Source organism: Schistocerca serialis, chromosome 2 (genome assembly GCF_023864345.2).
Source record: "Schistocerca serialis cubense isolate TAMUIC-IGC-003099 chromosome 2, iqSchSeri2.2, whole genome shotgun sequence".
Classification (NCBI taxonomy): Eukaryota; Metazoa; Arthropoda; class Insecta; order Orthoptera; family Acrididae; genus Schistocerca; species Schistocerca serialis.
The window spans coordinates 297,692,013-297,710,663 of NC_064639.1; the positions used below are offsets into that span (position 1 = coordinate 297,692,013).

General features: G+C 41.9%; 1 protein-coding gene across 1 annotated transcript in view; it reads left to right on the top strand.

Annotated features, from left to right (window-relative positions):
• LOC126457065 (ATP-dependent RNA helicase DDX54) overlaps positions 1–14,330 on the top strand; it is a 129,242-nt gene extending 114,912 nt beyond the window's left edge. Inside the window, exons 13-14 of the mRNA XM_050093064.1 lie at positions 13,807–13,966; positions 14,071–14,330. Coding sequence (XP_049949021.1) covers positions 13,807–13,966; positions 14,071–14,237 — 327 coding nt within the window. The 3' untranslated portion in view covers positions 14,238–14,330. The remainder of the gene's footprint in view (positions 1–13,806; positions 13,967–14,070) is intronic.
• Positions 14,331–18,651: the final 4,321 nt, after the last annotated feature.

Consider the following 18,651-nt stretch of genomic DNA (forward strand, 5'->3'; position numbering starts at 1 on the left):
ATGTACCTGGACATGTTGGAACAGTGGCTGTTCACTCAAGTTATGGAAGATTCCCAGGACTTTTATTTTCCAACAGGATGGAGCTCCGCCTCATTGGCACCATGATGTTCGAGGCCTTCTGAATGACCCTTCTTCAGTGCTGGGTTGGTTGCAGTGGACTTAAGGACTTGGCTCTGGATTTCTGGCCACTGAGATCTCCTGATCTCACACCCTGCAACTATTTCTTGTTGGGTTATGTGAAGGAAGCTGTTTACATCCCGCCTGTACAAACCACTCTGAACGATCTGCGGAACCAGATGACTGCTGCCATACACTCAGTAACAGCAGATACACTTTCGCATTTGTGGGACGAGTTTGGCTACTGCATTGATGTTTGTCGTGCAGCCAACGATGGCCACATTGAAAATTTGTGACACGTATCACATTTTTAATTATTCAATAATTATTAAAAATTAATTAATTACAAATTATTAAATTTATTAAGTTGAAATCAAACATTATGGGAAAAAAAATTGGAACTTCCTCATTTCATTGGTACAAAGCTTGTTCATTGTGGATTTGTGTGTGAATAAATACGAAGTTTCGAAAATGTGTCCAACATTTAGAATAACTCTGTATCTTGGATCTAATAATGCGTAATGTTTCTGAGCATGTTCACTTTGAAACTGGCGTCAGTGACCATGAGGCAGTTGTAACAAAAATGATTGCCAAAGTACAAAGGGCTATTAAAACAAGTAGAAGGATTTATTAAATGTTCAGCAAACTAGATAATGGGCCAGTAGTGTGATATCTCATTAAGGAACTCGAAACATTTTGCTCTTGAGAGAAGCATGTAGAAGAACTGTGGCTCACACTTAGAACAACAGTTGGCCATAGAGTGGCTATATACGTACTTAATACAACAGTTTGTGATGAGAGAGATCTTCCATGGTATATAATCACTGTAAAGGAACTTCTAAAGAAACAGTTATTACTGCATAATAAGTGTAAAATGAAGCATAGTGCTATAGATAGGGAATTGACGGTAGCAAAACGAAACAAACCAAAGAAAAGAAAAGCAGGAATGCTGAACTCTGTTTCCAGATGTTTCTTTACAAATAAAAATCCAGGGTTAGTACTTTTATTTAATAGTTGCACCACTGCAAAGACGAGTGATATGGATATTAGTATCAGTGATGTTGAGAAACAGGTGCAATTTCTAAAATTGAGCAAATCTCCAGGGCCCACTGGAACACCTAGTAGATTGTATACTGAATTTGTGACTGGGTAGCAGAAGATATCTGCAAAACAGTGTCCATTATGCTTGACATCCATTTCTTGTAGAACCTTAGAATGTATTCTGAGCTCAAATATAATGAGGTATCTCAAACAAACTGTCCTCCTCCGTGCCAGCCAGCATGGATTCCAAAACCCAACTTGCACTTTTCTCACATGATAACCTGAAAGCTTGGGTCAAGGCAGTCAGAAAGATGCAGTATTTCTCAATTTCTGAAAAGCATTTGACTCAGTAGCACACTTGTGCTTATTTTCAAAAGTACGATCACAGGGGTTACCAAACAAAATTTGTGACTGAATTGAGGATTTCTTGGTAGGGGAGACACAATATGTTACCTTGGATGGAGAGTCATTGACTGATGTATATGTAACTTCAGTCGTGCAACAGGTAAGTGTGTTGGCACCATTGCTGCTCCTGTTGCATGCTAATGATCTTGCAGACAATATTAATAGTAATTTCTGGCTTTCCATGGGTGTTGCAGTTATATTTGATGAAGTACTGTCTGAAAATAGCTGCAAAAATATGCAGGTGGATCTTGATAAGATTTAAAAGTGGTGGTAAGATTGAGACTTGCTTGAAATGTTCAGAAACTGTAAATTGTAAATATTACATCCTATGGCTACAGTATCAGTTAGTCACAACTGGAACAAATCAGCACATACAAATACATGGGTGTAACACTTTGTAGAAATATGAAATGAACACACAGGATCAATCATAGGTAAAACAGCTGACAGACCTCAGTTCGCTGGTGGAATACTAGGAAAATGTAATCAGTTTGCAAAGGAAATTACTTACAAAATACTTGTGTGACCCATCCTAGAATATTACTCAAGTATGTGGGATCCATACTATGCAGGACTAATGGGGGATATTGAATGTGTAGAGAATGGCAGAAGGAATGGTCACAGGCTCGTTTCACTCGAGGGACTGTGTCGGAGAGATGCTGAAGAAATTTCACTCGCAAACTACTGAACATTGTATATATCCTGAGGAATTCTATTTATAAAGTTTTAAGAGTGGCTTTATATGATGAATCTAGGAATATACAAAAATTCTGTATGTATCATAAGGAAAACGTTAGATTAATTACAGCTGTCACTGAGTGAGGTGGTACAGTCGTTATCACACTGGACTTGCATTCAGGAGGATGGTGGTTCAAACCTGCGTCCAGCTGTCCTGATTTAGGTGTTCTGTGATTCCCTAAATCACTTTAGGCAAGCACTGAGATGATTCCTTGGAAAAGGCATGGCTGACTTCCTTCTCCACCCTTCCCTAACCTGATGGGATTGATGACATAACTGTTTGGTCGCTCCCCCAAATCAACCAACTAACCAACCAGTCAACCAGATGCAGTCAAACATTCATTCTTCTCGTGCCCCATGTGTGAATGGAATGGAAAAAAGTCCTAATAACTTGTACAGTGGGAAGTATCCCCTGCCATGCACTTCACAGTTGTTTGTAGAATACGCATTTAGATGTAGACTGAACTATTAGTTCTGAAAGATAGGTAATGTGTCACTTTATGTGTCTATCGGCACTACGACTCGTCACCTCCTGAAAGTAAGTACCGGCTAGAAATTCTTTCTCAAGTTTCTTAGTTTTCATGATTGAATTTACCTTTGATACAAAATACACTCTTGGAATTTTAACGGTAATCCTCGTTTTTAGCTTCTACCATTGGAGCTTGATAACCATTTTAACGCTCCTGCAGTCAACAAACATGTAACAAAATGCAACACTCTTTTTTGGATATTATCTCTCCCCTCTGATAGCCAGCCCTACTTGGTAAGTGTACCAGACCAGTGGGCAATACTTTATAAGTGGCCAAAAAAAGTCGTTTGTAAGCTGCTTATTTTATGTGTGAGATACATTTCCATAGTATTCTTCTGTTGGAACTCCACCTATTATTTACTTTTTCTGCAACTAGCATTTTATTGACATCTTGAGGTGTTGGGTATTATGCCAGGTATCAAAGTTGTTGTTGCACGATATTTTGACAGTGTGACTCATTATCAGATGCTACCTGAGATTGCTTGTTGAGTGGAACGGATCCAGTAGTTACACGTATGGCCATTGTTGGTCCTGGGTGTTCCATCTGCCATCCACTCCTGCTAGTGGCATCCTTAGGGATTCCCATTTTGGTCTGGTGAATGAGGCTGAGCTCTGGTGTTATGTCTTCAGAACAGTGCACCAGCCTGTGCACTAGCATTCCATTTTCGGTCCAGTGTGGTTCTAGATATTCCCATTGCAATCCACTCTCACTAAAAGTGTCCTGCGATGTTCCATCTTTGGTTTGGTGCAATTGGTGCTCTGTCTGGGGTTCGTTCCCCATGTCCACACCCACAGTTTTCTTTTTGTGGAGTTCTGCTGCTCGCCTTGTCTAGTTGCTTAGCCACTGTATGACATACCCAATTGCCAGGGTATATTATAAATTCCTGATTTTCATAGTCCCAAGTCATCTTTTACATTTCCTAGTAGTCCACTTATTCTGATAGGTGGACAGAACATGCACATTATATTATGCTTCCTGAGAATCCTGCTGATATTGGCAGAAATAGATACCACATGGGGCAAGTCTTTGCCCCATCTTGCTCTTCTTTATCGTGTGTCAGAGTGGCTGGTTGAAGGTTCTTCTGAATATGTGAGGCTGTGTATCCATTTTTGCGAACACTGATCATAGATGCTCTGTTTCTACTATCAAGCTGTGTACATCTGAGAAGTTGTGTGCCCTGTATACCAATGTTTTAGAACTCCATGCTTCTACAGTGCATGGTGACAGCTGGTGGCTTGCAGGCATTAATCAGTGTGTGTAGGTTTGCAGTACACACTGTGGTCAAATTACCCACCTGCTCTCACTTTGGCTAGAATATCCAGAAATGGTAGCTGCCCACCTTTCCCAGTTCAATGGTGAACTTAATATTTGAGTGGCATTAGTCAAGGTGTTCAAGAAACTCATTGAGTCTATCCCTACCAAGAGGCCAGATCAAAAAGGTATCATCCTCATACCTGAAAAAGCATGTGGGTTTATATCTAGCAGTCTCAAATGCTTCCTCTTTTAATCTCTCCATGAACATATTGGTGACCACTGCCCATGGCTACACCTTCTATCTGCTCGTAATATTGGCTCCCATACAGAAAATAAGTTGAGGCCCAATATGTGCACAAACAGGTCCAACAGAGCATCATCAGAATTCTCCTCAGTTACTTCCAATGAGTCTTCCAGTGGCATTCTAGTGAACAAGGATACCACATCAAAACTTAACGTCATCTACTTCATGACAATCAATGCTGATGTTAATTTTCTTGCTGTTCTCATTTTTGCTACTTCTTATTACTTTTGTCTTTCTTCGATTTTCTCTCAGTCCATATTCTGTACTCATTAGGCTTTTCATTCTATTCAGCAGATCATGTAATTCTTCTTCACTTATACTCAGGATAGCAATACTATCAGTGAATCATATCATTGATATACTTTCACCTCAAATCTTAATTCCACTCCTGAACCTTTCTTTTATTTCCATCATTGCTGCTTCAATGTATAGATTGAACAGTATGGGTGAAAGACTACATCATTGCCTTACACTGTTTTTAATGTGAGCACTTTGTTTTTGGTCATCCACTCTTATTGTTCCCTCTTGGCTCTGGTACATATTGTATATTACCCGTTGCTCCGTACACCTTACCCCTATTTTTCTCATGACTTCAAACATCTCGCACCATTTTACATTGTCAAACCCTTTTTCCAGGTCAACAAATCCTATGAAAGTGTCTTGATTTTTCTTTAGTCTTGCTTCCATTATCAACAGCAAGGTCAGAATTGCCTCTCTGGTGCCCTTACCTTTCCTAAAGCCAAACTGATTGTCATGTAACACATCCTCAATTTTCTTTTCCATTCTTCTGCATATTATTTTGCTCAGCAACTTGGGTACATGAGCTATTATGCTGATTGTGCAGTAATTCTCACATTTGTTAGCTCTTGCAGTCTTTGATATTGCGTGGAAGATGTTTCTCTGAAACTCAGATGGTATGTTGCCAGACTCGTACATTTTACATACCAGTGTGAATAGTCATTTTGTTGCAACTTCCCACAATGGTTTTAGAAATTCTGATGAAATGTTATCTATCCCTTCTGACTTAATAGATGTTAATTCCTCCAAAGCTCTCATAAATTCTGATTCTAACACTGGATCCGCTATCTCTTCTAAATCCACTCCTGTCTCCTCTTCTGTCACATCAGACAAATCTTCACCGTCATAGAGGCTATCAATGTACACTTTCCACCTATCAACTCTCCCCTCTGCATTTAGTGATGGAATTCCCATTGCATTCTTTATGTTACCACCCTTGCTTTTAATTTCATCGAAGGTCATTTTGACTTTCCTATATGCTGAGTCAGTCCTTCTGACAATCATTTCTTTTTTTAATTCTTCTCATTTTTCATGCAGCATTTTGTCTTAGCTTCCCTGCACCTCCTATTTATTTCATTCTTCAGTGATTTGTATTTCTGTATTCCTGCCTTCCCCTGAACATTTTTGTACTTTCTTCTTTCATTGATCAATGGAAGTATTTCTTCTGTTACCCATGGTTTCTTCACAGTTACTTTCCTTGTACCTTGGTTTTTCTTTCCAACTTCTGTGATTACCCATTTTAGAAATGTCCATTCCTCTTCCAACTGTACTGCCTACTGAGCTATTCCTTATTGATTTATCTACAGCTTTAGAGAACTTCAGACATGTCTCATCATTCCTTGGTACTTCCGTATCCCACTTCTTTGCATATTGATTCTTCCGGACTAATCTCTTAAACTTCAACCTACTCTTCATTGCTACTAAATTGTGATCTGAGTCTATACATGCTTCTGGGTAAGCCTTACAAACCAGTATCTGATTTCGGAATCTCTGTCTGACCCTGGTGCAATCTAACTGAAATCTTCCCGTATCATCAGGCCTTTTCCAAGTGTACCACCACCTCTTGTGATTCTGGAACATAGTATTCGCTATTACTAGCTAAAATTTATTACAGGACTCAATTAAGCTTTCTATTCTCTCATTCCTGTCCCAAGCCCATACTCTTCTGTAACCTTTTCTTCTTCTCCTTCGCCTTCAACTGCATTCCAGTCCCCCATGGCTTTAGACTTTCATCTCTATTTGTGTATTGTATTACTCTTCAGTGTGCTCACATACTTTCTCTATCACATCAGGTTGCGATGTCGGCATGTATACCTGACCCATCGTTGTCAGTGTTGGTTTTCTGTCATTTCTGATAAGAATAGATCTATCAGTGACTTGTTCACAGTAACACTCTCTCTGCCCTGTCTTCAGATTCATAATGAATCCTACTCTCGTTTAACATTTTCTACTGCTGTTGATATTATTCTATACTCATCTGACCAGAAATCCTTGTCGTCTTTCCATTCCACTTCACTTACCCCTACTATAACTAGATTGAGCCTTTGCATTCCCATTTTCAGATTTTGTAGCCTCCCTATCATGCTCAAGCTTCAGGCATTCCACCCTCTGACTCATAGAATGTTATCTTTAAATTAATTATTCAGTCTTTTTTCTCATGGTAACCTCCCACTTGGCAGTCCCCTCCCAGAAATCTAAATGGGGGACTATTGTAAAATCTTTTGCCAATGGAGAAATCATTATGACACTTTTTCGTTACAGGCCACATGTCCTGTTGATACACAATATGGGTCCTTAATGCAGTGGTTTCCATTGACTTTTGCAGCCTTATGCCGTTGATCATTGCTGATTCTTCTGCCTTTAGGGGCAGTTTCCCATCCAAAGGACAAGAGTGTGCCCTGAACCTCTATCTGATCCTCTGCCCTCTTTGATAAGGCCGTTGGCAGAATGAGGGTGAAGAGCTGCATACTAATTTGGCACGGCATGAAGTCTGTTTCATTCGCCACACCCAGAAGGCACCCAAGGATAACAGAGTGAACATTGGAGCTTTTATCCTAGCCTTCGACAGCAGCATTTTGCCTGAGAAGGTTAAGGCCTTGGTTTATAGGAGTGATGTCGGGCCTTATTTTCCTCTTCCGATGATGATGTTTTTGGTGCTAAAGGCTTGGGCATGTGTCTTCCTGCTGTTCTAATGAGGATATCTGTAGGGTATGTGGAAGTGTGTCCCATGAGGGCAGCCCTTGTGACCAGCCCCTCAACGTGTCGAATGTCTGGAACTGCACCCTCCTCATTCACCACAGTTCACAGTATTCAAGAGGGAGAAGTAAATACAAGAATATAAGATGCTTGACCGCCAGTCTTATCAAGATGCGAAAAAACGATTGAAAGACTTCATCTGAATGATATGGTGTCAAATTTTGTGACTTGTATCACAGTCCATACATCACACGATGACAAGGCCTCGCTTGTGCCCCTGGTTGTATCCCAGGGCCTGCCGTACAGTTGGGGGGAGGGGGGGGGGGATGTTAGCTCCCTTGCCTCCTACACCTATAGCACCGGTGGTTTCCACACCATTGGTGCAGCCAGAGATAGCTAGTCTCCTCTGGCCTTAGGGATAAGGACACCTGTCAAGATGCCCCCCTCTCAAGACAAGGACCAGCAGCCACAGGCTGTGGGCCAAAGAAAACTACTGTCCTCTTTGCTCCCAGTAGATAAAGTGGGAGAAATCTTCACAGAAATCAAAGTCTCACAAGGATAAGAAGGATAAGCAGGAAGGTAAACAACTTTCTGAGGCTTTGGATGATCTGCTTCCCATCCCTGTAGTGGTCGAGCCTACGCACACTTGTGACAGATCACAGAATCAGGTGGATTATGACCTGGTAGCGAAGTAATGACACCCATGTTTATCATTTGCCACTTTCTTACACCTGACTCCATCGCTTCTTGAATGGAACTGTATTGGCTTCCTTCGCCATCTGCCCAAACTCTGTCATGGCTATGTACTCCATAATTGGTGTAGTACTTCAGGAAACAACAACACACCTCCCTGCTCTGAAAAACTACAATCCCTACTGTCCCAATCATGTTAATGCCGAGAGAGTGCGGTAGGGTTTGTACCCTCATATGCTCTGATACTTCCTGGGAGCGGTTGCCCCACCCACTACACTAGAGGCTGTGCCCATTGGTGTCTAGTGTCAGTTTGGATGACAATAGGTAATGTTCATCGACACTCAGACAGACCTTTCCAATATCATGAGATGTTAAGAGTTAGTGGCACAGCTACCTCCCCTCTTACTCTTATTGAGGGACTTCAATGCCCATAATCCTCTGTGTGGTGATGATACTATGTCTCGAACACCTTTCGGAATTGGATGTCTGCCTACTAAACACTGGAGCTGCAACACATTTCAGTGCAGCCCTCAGAACATACTCAACTATTGATCTTACAGTTTACAGCCCGCGTATCTTACCCCTGATTCAGTTGCGCATCCATGGCAATATTTGTGACGACTACTATTTTCCTATCGTTCTCTCCCTCTCCACCCACAGACATCTGGAACAGGCTCCACTTTGGTCGCCACAGAAAGCTGACTGGCAGGCTTTCTCATCTACTGCCACTTCTGCAGCCAGTCTTGAGACTGATATCAATGAAGCAGTGTGGGATACTACTGATACTATTATTCATGCTGCAGCAGTAGTGATACTGTACTCCTCTGGCTCATCCTGACGATCGCTGGTTCCATGGTGGTCTGAAGATATAACCACAGCTATCAGGGAATGCCACAGGGTGCTGTAACAGCACAAGCGCCAACCCTCTATTGATAATTTAATAGTATTCAAGAGACTCCTGGTGAAAGAGTGGTTTTTAATAAAGCAAAGGAAGCAGGCATGTTGGGAGCAATATGGATCATTTATGTGATCCTGCACCCCATCGTCCCAAGTATGGACTACAGTCCACAGCATTTGTGGCCATCCACCACCCACAGCGATTCCTGGCATCCTTTTCAAAGGTAAAATTTGCATTGATTCCTTGGTACTTACTGAACGTTTTGTGGTACACTTTGCTCAAGTGTTAGCATGCAGTAATTACCGTCCTCATTTCCTGACCTGGAAACACCTTATTGAGTGCTGCCCATTATCCTGCCATGCACATGGCCTTCTGTCATACAACATCCCTTTTTGTGAATCAGCACTTTGCAGTGAGTCGAGATACAGCCCCTGGACTCATCAAAGTCCACAACCAAATTCTCAAACATCTTTGTGCTGACAGCGTGCAAAGTATCCTCGGGCTTTTTAATCATGTTTGGTGGGAAGGAGAATTCCCCTCCCATTGGCAGGAAGGTATAATAATAATAATAATAATAATAATAACTTCAGTCATTACACAGAAATTAATGACACATACAACACAGAACAAAATTATAAATGAAGAACAAAAAGGCTGTTGCAAAGGAGCACGAGGATGTAAAGAGCAACTGATAATAGATACAGAGGTGACATATCAAGCTAAAACTAAGCAAAGGTCACTACACTATGCATACATTGATTACCAAAAAGCTTTTGATAGTGTACCCCACTCATGGTTACTACAAATATTGGAAATATACAAAGTAGATCCTAAATTGATACAGTTCCTAAACATAGTCATGAAAAATTGGAAAACCACACTTAATATCCAAACAAATTCAAATAATATCACATCACAGCCAATACAGATTAAGCGTGGAATATACCAAGGAGACTCATTAAGTCCTTTCTGGTTCTGCCTTGCTCTGAACCCACTATCCAACATGCTAAATAATACAAATTATGGATACAATATTACTGGAACATACCCACACAAAATCACACATTTGCTATACATGGATGATCTAAAACTACTGGCAGCAACAAATCAACAACTCAACCAATTACTAAAGATAACAGAAGTATTCAGCAATGATATAAATATGGCTTTTGGAACAGACAAATGTAAGAAAAATAGCATAGTCAAGGGAAAACACTCTAAACAAGAAGATTACATACTGGATAACCACAGCGACTGCATAGAAGCGATGGAAAAAACAGATGCCTATAAATATCTAGGATACAGACAAAAAATAGGTATAGATAATACAAATATTAAAGAAGAACTAAAAGAAAAATATAGACAAAGACTAACAAAAATACTGAAAACAGAATTGACAGCAAGAAACAAGACAAAAGCTATAAATACTTATGCTATACCAATATTGACCTACTCATTTGGAGTAGTGAAATGGAGTAACACAGACCTAGAAGCGCTCAATACACTTACACGATCACAATGCCACAAATATAGAATACATCACATACATTCAGCAACAGAAAGATTCACATTAAGCAGAAAGGAAGGAGGAAGGGGATTTATCGACATAAAAAAACCTGCATTATGGACAGGTAGACAATTCAAGAAAATTCTTTATAGAACGAGCAGAAACTAGCAAAATACACAAAGCAATCACTCATATAAATACATCGGCTACACCATTGCAATTTCATAACCACTTCTACAACCCCTTAGATCACATAACATCAACAGACACGAAGAAAATAAATTGGAAAAAGAAAACACTACATGGCAAGCACCCGTATCATTTAACACAGCCACACATCGATCAAGACGCATCCAACACATGGCTAAGAAAAGGCAATATATACAGTGAGACGGAAGGATTCATGATTGCAATACAGGATCAAACAATAAACACCAGATATCACAGCAAGCATATTATTAAAGATCCCAATACCACAACGGATAAATGCAGACTTTGCAAACAACAGATAGAAACAGTAGATCACATCACAAGCGGATGTACAATACTAGCAAATACAGAATACCCCAGAAGACATGACAATGTAGCAAAAATGATACATCAACAGCTTGCCTTACAACATAAACTTATAAAACAACATGTTCCCACATACAAGTATGCACCAAAAGACCATACCTCTTCGTCTGAGGTTTTACAAAGCTCTGATTTTATCCCATTTGGACTATGGATGTTTTGCCTATAGGTCAGCAGCACCGAACTTGCTGAACGCAGTTCACCACACTGGTGTGCGCTTGGCAACAGCAGCCTGTTGACAGCCTCGTGGCAGAAGCTGGTGTCACATTCCTGCAGGTTAGATGACAACAGCTTCTGGCAAATTATGCAGTCAGAATCAGTCAGATGCATACTCACCCTTGCCACTTGACTCTGTTCCACAACTAACAGCACAGACTGTTGGCGTGTTGCCCAAAACTGGGTAGACCAACTGGATATGACTCGGTACTCCACTGAAGGACCTCCAACAGCCTCTTTTATTCTGTGTTCCTAGAGCTCCCCTTGAAACCCTCCCTCTCCACCACCACCACCACCACCACCACCACCACCACCACCACCTGTGGTTTGTGCCCTGTCCTGTGATACAGATGGACCTCTTTTGTGGCCCCAAGAAGGTTGCTGATTCTACCCTTCTCCTCCACAATTCTTCTAATTCATTACGCATCTACACAGATGGATTCAAAGTCATCAATAGGGTTGGTTACACTTTTGCCCATGCAAGGGGACCCTATAGTTTATTCTGCTATAGTTTATTCTGATATACAGTGTACTATTAGCAATTTGAGATACTTGAATAAATTCTAAAGGAAGTGACCAACAATGGATACCGCAACTTTTTTCCTAATAGTGGTGGGTTCTCAGTTTCTTCTGTCCTTTGCTAGTTGAAAGTTTGATATATGAAATTGTTTTGCTTTATAGATTTCAGTTCTACATATTTAGGAAGTTAATTTCTGTGAAGATGCTTTTTAATGTTTGTGTTGTATTGACACATTCACATGTACATCAGCAGCATCAGCATCAGTGATTGAAATCTTACCAGGGGCACTCATGACCCTAGCTGTGATGTTGCAAAGATAGAGCCTTTTTTGTGGGATAAATTTAATTGCTGCTTGAGATTGCCATGATTAATATTTCAGCAATTATAATTCTACAAGAACCAGTAAGATTTTTCAGTTGGCTCACTTGAACCTCCATGCACTTGATCTAGTGTTCATGCAATCGTTTGACTCCTGTGATAAGACATGGTGGCTTTGTGTAAGTGTCAAGAGGACAAATCCAGAGGCCAATGGCTGAATCACAGTGATAAAAGCAATGTTAAATTTGATAAGTTACACAAATATGTCTGTAAATATAATTCAGTAGAACTACTGCTGCTGTCTTTGGTGGCACATCAATATTCCAAAGATGACTTCTGAGCTTGGGAAACGGGTAGCCAGGATGAGCGAATTTATTTGGGCTGTGGATAAACTGCTAACAGTGTACACTCCAGAAATGGACACAGATGATGTGTTCACTAGAGTGTTCTGTATTTGGATTTTAGTAGGTACCACTTTTCTTCATCTTCAGCAGCAGCAGCAGCACCACCACCACCACCACCACCACCACCACCACCACCACCTCCATCACCAGCCCCCCACCATGACGATGACTACTACTATTACAAGTACAGCTACCTTTACTACCCGCTCCTTTTCAAGAAATAGTTTGTACAGTTGTTCTGGGAACTGTGTTGTCCTCACAGATCCTGCACATCTATGACCACAGGACTTACAATTTACAGTGTTTCGCAGCAGGCAGGTTTATTATATTCTTCCTATATGATTCGATCATTGGACTTTGTATTCTGTGCCCCCCACTGCCTCTCCACACACACACACACACACACACACACACACACACACACACACACACACACACACACTGCTGTTGCCTAGTAGGATGAGCAGTGAATAGTGATTCTGGAAGAGCGGATGATACAGCATGGTGAGGGTTGTGGAATGGTAAGAGGGAGAAATGGACAGGTGGAAGCTAGAAAAAGATCATGCTGAGAGGTACAGAGAAGTCAAGAATGGGGGGAGAAGACCAAGGGAAGTTTACAGATAGAATGAAGAGACGGGGGAAGGTTCCAAGGAGATAGCTGATATGTTGTAGAAGAGAGAAGAAATGGGGGATGTGAGAAACAGTGCAGATTGGAGGTGTGGAATACTGAGGGAAGAAGAAGGGTCAGGTAAACGGGAAGGGGGGGGGGGGTGACGGCAATTGTGATCTTTGAATAAGGACAGGAAGTCTGTTCTCAACAGACAAATCTTACGGTTTGTGAGATGGAACTGCTGCCCAGTTTTTCCCATCATGAGGTGAAAGTGTCAACACTACCCACTACCCTAGCTTTTATAGCTATTGGTTCCTTCTTCAGGGAGGAAAGAGGATTGGGGGAGGTTAAAAAATGGAAGGACAGATCACTTGGACACAATGATGTATTAGGAATCCTAATTAAATCGTACTGATACTTGTTAAAGCTTTAGTAGTAAGATCCATTGTGTAAAAAAAAAAAATCTGCTCAGATGTAGTTTGCACCTTCCAAATCTCAATTAATATAACAACTTTACTGTGCTATAAAATATGATAATCAGTTCTTTATGATATGTAAATTCATCATTTTACACTGGGAATTTCATCCAGCTTTTCATTATAATGATTTAATTCCCTAATACACGTTTTTCACAGGCACTTTCTAGCTAATTTCACTACCTTTCTCCGTTTTTGTTTTAATCAGGGAACAAAAGCTGGCAAGATACGCACCGAATCTGGAGCCTGGATACCCGCAACTTATAAAAGCAACAGGTACTCGCAGTGGAAAGAGAGAAGCAAAATATCTCAGCAGGATGAACAAGATGATGACACAGATGAAGATTCCAAAAACAGGCCTACTAAAGGTGTGTGGAATGACACTTGATATGCTTTGTGGACTTATTTATATAAATTGAGTATGTAAATTTACATATGTTTCGTATCACCATGAGCATTCCTTTTTTTCCAGGACTGAAAGCTGTTCCGAGCACTCACTGGGGTCGTCACAATATGAAGGTACAAGAAAAAATGAGACGATCAGAACTCAAGAAACCTGAACAGATCTTGAAAGCCAGAATGTTGCAAGAGAAAAAGAAAAAGAAATATCGTAAGAAGAAATCTAAGAGGCGTCATTAATATCTTGTATCACATGTATATAAGAGATTCGTTTGCAATCTGTAAAATGGATATCGATTCAGTAAAAGATGTTTAAGGTTATTAAAGTTAAAATTGTGTTTTGATAATCTCTATCCTGGCTCATACAAAACACCTTAGTTATTTAGAAAACAAGTTATTAGGGAAAAGCAATTAAAGTGTTACAAGCATTTGGACACACTTGTTTGGTTTTTTTGTGTCAATGTATACAGCTATTATTACTTAAACAAGACAGTATAGGTTAAAATGCACAAAACCTGAACAATTAGGGTCAGTGTGAGCTAGCAAGCTTGATGGTGGAATAAAAATACCAGAAACTCTGTAAGTCTTTGCAAAGTTATTTTAATCATGACAATTAATAGTCCGCATAGCAACCTGTAGTCTAATCCAATAGAGGACAGGCAGGTTCCAGCAATGCACCATGAGAATGGTCTGCCTCCATAGCTGAGTGGTCAGCGCAGTGGAATGCCATGCGAGGGGCCTAGGTTTTGATTCCTGGCTGGATCGGAGATTTTCTCCACTTGTGGACTGGGCGTTGTGTTGTCTTCGACTTAATTTCATCCCCATTTACATGCAAGTCGCTGAACTAAAAAAAGTTGCACCAGGCGGCCGTGCTCCCTGCAAGTGGGGCTCCCAGCCTAGCCACATGCATCATCATCATCATCATCATCATTTCAAGGATGATCACATTGTGAAAGATGTGACAGTGGAGCTATCTGATGGTGCTTAGAAATGCATTCTGGCCCCTAGGTGGCGGGACAAGGTGAGTAGTTGGGAACACCACCTATCCTGAGGTACTTCTTTGATTCTGTGATGCTGATATCTTTTATGGTGGAATTGATGTTTTTATCTGGGCGATACGCGTCATCCTCGCCCCCTCACCCATAGTTGGTCAGAACAATGAAAAATGTCTGATATAGTGATTGAGATGATGAACTAGATGCAGGGGAATTGTAGATGGGTGTCTTGCCTAATAGTTTGCCTGGATGTGTAGGCACATGGCAAAAGACCCCCAGGGTATTGTAAAGTTAAAATTTATTTAAAAAAAAAAAAAGAAAAAGAAGAAGAAGAAAGAAAGAAACAGCGTCGCCAAAGACATTAATTATGAGTACACAGTAAGGTGCAGACAAATGGAAAAATAAATCATCATTCATGTTTCTTTACACATGATTTTGTTTCTCTCTTTCTTGTATGTAGAAATTTCTGTTAAGATGTGTGATTTTGAGTATGGTGAACTAGGAGTGTTTTTTTATCGTATATGTTGCGAAATAAGAGAAGATTTGATAGCAGCATTAAGTATTTTTTATTGAAGTGAAGTGGATCCAAGTAAGGACTTTTGACATGCACTGGTGTCCTTGAAGTCTGCTGCTTGCACCTACAATTGAAATGTAAGAGAGGAAGTGTGATTAGCCAAAAATTGTACAAGCACATTTCCAATAATGCAATTGTAATATATTTTAAATTATTTTTTTTTCATTCACCTATAAACGCAACTGGCGACCTGAATGCCAGGACTTCACAGCACCTGTTGTGACTAGTGTTTGTTAACTATTGTTACAGTAAGAAATTTCTATGACATAGTTATGAGTGATAAGAACTAATAGTCAGTATTTTCTGTTTACATGAATCAGCAAAAAGGCAAAAATTGAGGAGAAAATTTTGGAAAGCAATAAGAATTGGACGTAGGTTACATAAAATTTTGCATAGTAAGCTGTTTTGTTCAGCGCAGCAATGGTAGGACTGCTGCGCAACTTGTTTGCATGGTTACGCTTGGTAGCACCTCTTTTGATGTAGTTGGAAACCTTTTCCTCGTTATTCTCTTCCTTGATTTGGTGGAAAATGTACAGGAACTTTTCAGTGTGATACGTGTTGTCAGTAAAACATAAAGAATTGTGACCAATAGTTTGTGCATCATAGTAGATGTAAAACAGGCTTTGACATCACGTAAATTGCAAGTAGCATATGAAATTTGAACGTTTTTTTTGTGAAATTTTTATTTTTGAATATTCATACAACATGGCCGAAAAATTGTTGATAGCAATGGTGAAGGCACAATCAGCCAAGATGGTGTGGAGTTGCGCCATTGAGCAGTTGAGGTTCGGGCGCCATGCATGCCTACTGCAGAAAGTTTTTGCTATAACGTCAAGTTGAACACACATATTTCAGAACGACACAACACATATAAGTCACTGAGCATGTTGACAAAGCAAGACATGTGAACAAGGTAACATTCAAATGAACACTGAGTCCAAGTCTACCAGCCGCTGCCTGGCTGGCCGCTGAGGTGGCGCGGCTGCTGCATGGCTGGCAGACAGCGCTGCATGTAGAGGACGTGCGTGATTGCGCAGCGGCACTTTGAATGATCGGCAAGTCACAACACTTTTCCCCCCTTTGAAATTTTTGCACTGGTCTTGATGGAGGTGGCCTGGAGATTGCTAACGTCCATAGGCGTTTTTTGACTGGCCGTAAAGTCTCGAGGAGGCGGCTTCCCATATGGACGGAAGTGTCCCCGATGATAACGGGTCGAGATGACAGGAGATGTAGAATCTGCTGGGGCCCTGTGCACCAATCTGCCTGTTGCGGCAAGTCCAGTTGATATAACAGGAAACATGGGCTATGTGTCGGCGTCCGTAGGAGGAGGAGGCGAGTAGATTGGCTCCGACAGATGATGGTCATCCGGTTCCTGCACAGGCATGTCTCCTGGTGGCGTCTGTTCTTGTGCTGGCACCGAGATGACGGTGAGAGGGTTGTGTTGTGAGTATTGAGAGACTCCAAGATCCCGAGCGTCGGGTAGATCCAAAGGTGGTGTAGCGGCATTCGGAACAGGCGTTGCTGGCACACGAGGCCGAAGCTGGTCCGAATGACGCACTGCAACACCCGTGTCTTCTGGATTTCATATAGGCGTCGGCCACGGTGTCGTAAGATGCGGCCCGGACTCCATTTTGGCCGTCTGCCATATCCCTGTACCCAGAAGAGGTCGTCAGCGGTGAACCGGTCAAGTGAAGGCACTTGCGGCCGTGACGTGGAAGGCCGCAGAAGATGAAGTAGTGTGCGGGGCTGTCGGCCATGTAAGAGCTCAGCCGGGCTGTGGTCGCCCGTGGGGGTGAAACGGTAAGAAGCCAGAAACTGGAGAAGTGCATCATCAGCAGCAGAAGAAGTCAGAAGTTTCCACACCTGAGCCTTAAATGTGTGGCCAGTCGTTCAGCCTCACCGTTTGATTGTGCATGGAATGGCAGGGCCGTGACATGCATAACGCCGTGACGAGCACAAAAATCCGCAAATTTGGAAGAGGCAAATCGCGGACCATTATCAGTAACAAGAGTAGAGGGAAGGCCTTCCAAAGAAAAAATGCGGGCGAGAGCACTTGTGGTTGCCGCAGTGGTAGGCGACCGGACAGTGAAAGGAAAGTTAGAGTAGGCGTCAATTACGATGAGCCAATAAGTACCTAAAAAGGGTCCTGCGAAGTTAGCATGAATGCGCTCCCAAAGCGTCTCAGGCGAAGGCCACGGTGACAAAGATGACTTTGGGGCGGCGGCCTGTGACGCACAAGGGCTGCAGGCTGCGACCATGTGTGCTATTTCAGAGTTGATGCCGGGCCGGTACACATGACGGCGCGCCAGAGATTTCGTGTGAGAGACACCCCAGTGCCCTTGGTGAAGGAGGCGCAAGACCGAAGCATGCAAAGACACAGGTACCACATCATGCTGCGAAGCATTGTCGGCGGAAAGGAGGATAACACCATCCCTAGCCGTGAGGCAGTAGTGCAAAGTGTAGTAGTTCCGCAATGGATCAGAAGTCTTAGCGGACGGACGATCTGGCCAACCCTTCTGAATACAGTGTAAAACCCGGGAGAGGGTAGGGTCAGAACCCGTAGCAGCCGCCAGCCGGTCCTCGGTGATGGGGAACCCGTCCACAACCAGCTGCTCGGCAACATCCAGGTGGAAACACAGAAGTTCGTCCCTATCGAATGCCAGATCAGGACCCATGGGTAGGCGAGACAGTGCATCAGCATTTGCATGTTGAGCCGTTGGCCGGAAATGAATCTCATAATTGAAACGAGACAAGTAAAGAACCCAACGCTGGAGGCGGTGTGCAGCCTTGTCGGGAAGGGGTGATGATGGATGAAACAAGGAAACAAGTGGTTTGTGATCCGTAACAAGATGAAATTTGGAGCCATAGAGAAAAACACCAAACTTATGAAGAGCATAAATAATGGCCAAAGCTTCTTTTTCAGTTTGAGAATACTTTTGTTGGGCATCCATGAGCGTTTTGGAGGCATAAGCAATGGGTTGTTCAGAGCCGTCCGAAAAATGGTGCGCAAGGACTGCACCGACCACGTATTGAGAGGCGTCCGTGGCAAGAACAAGACGTTGGCCAGGTCGATAAGTAGCCAGGC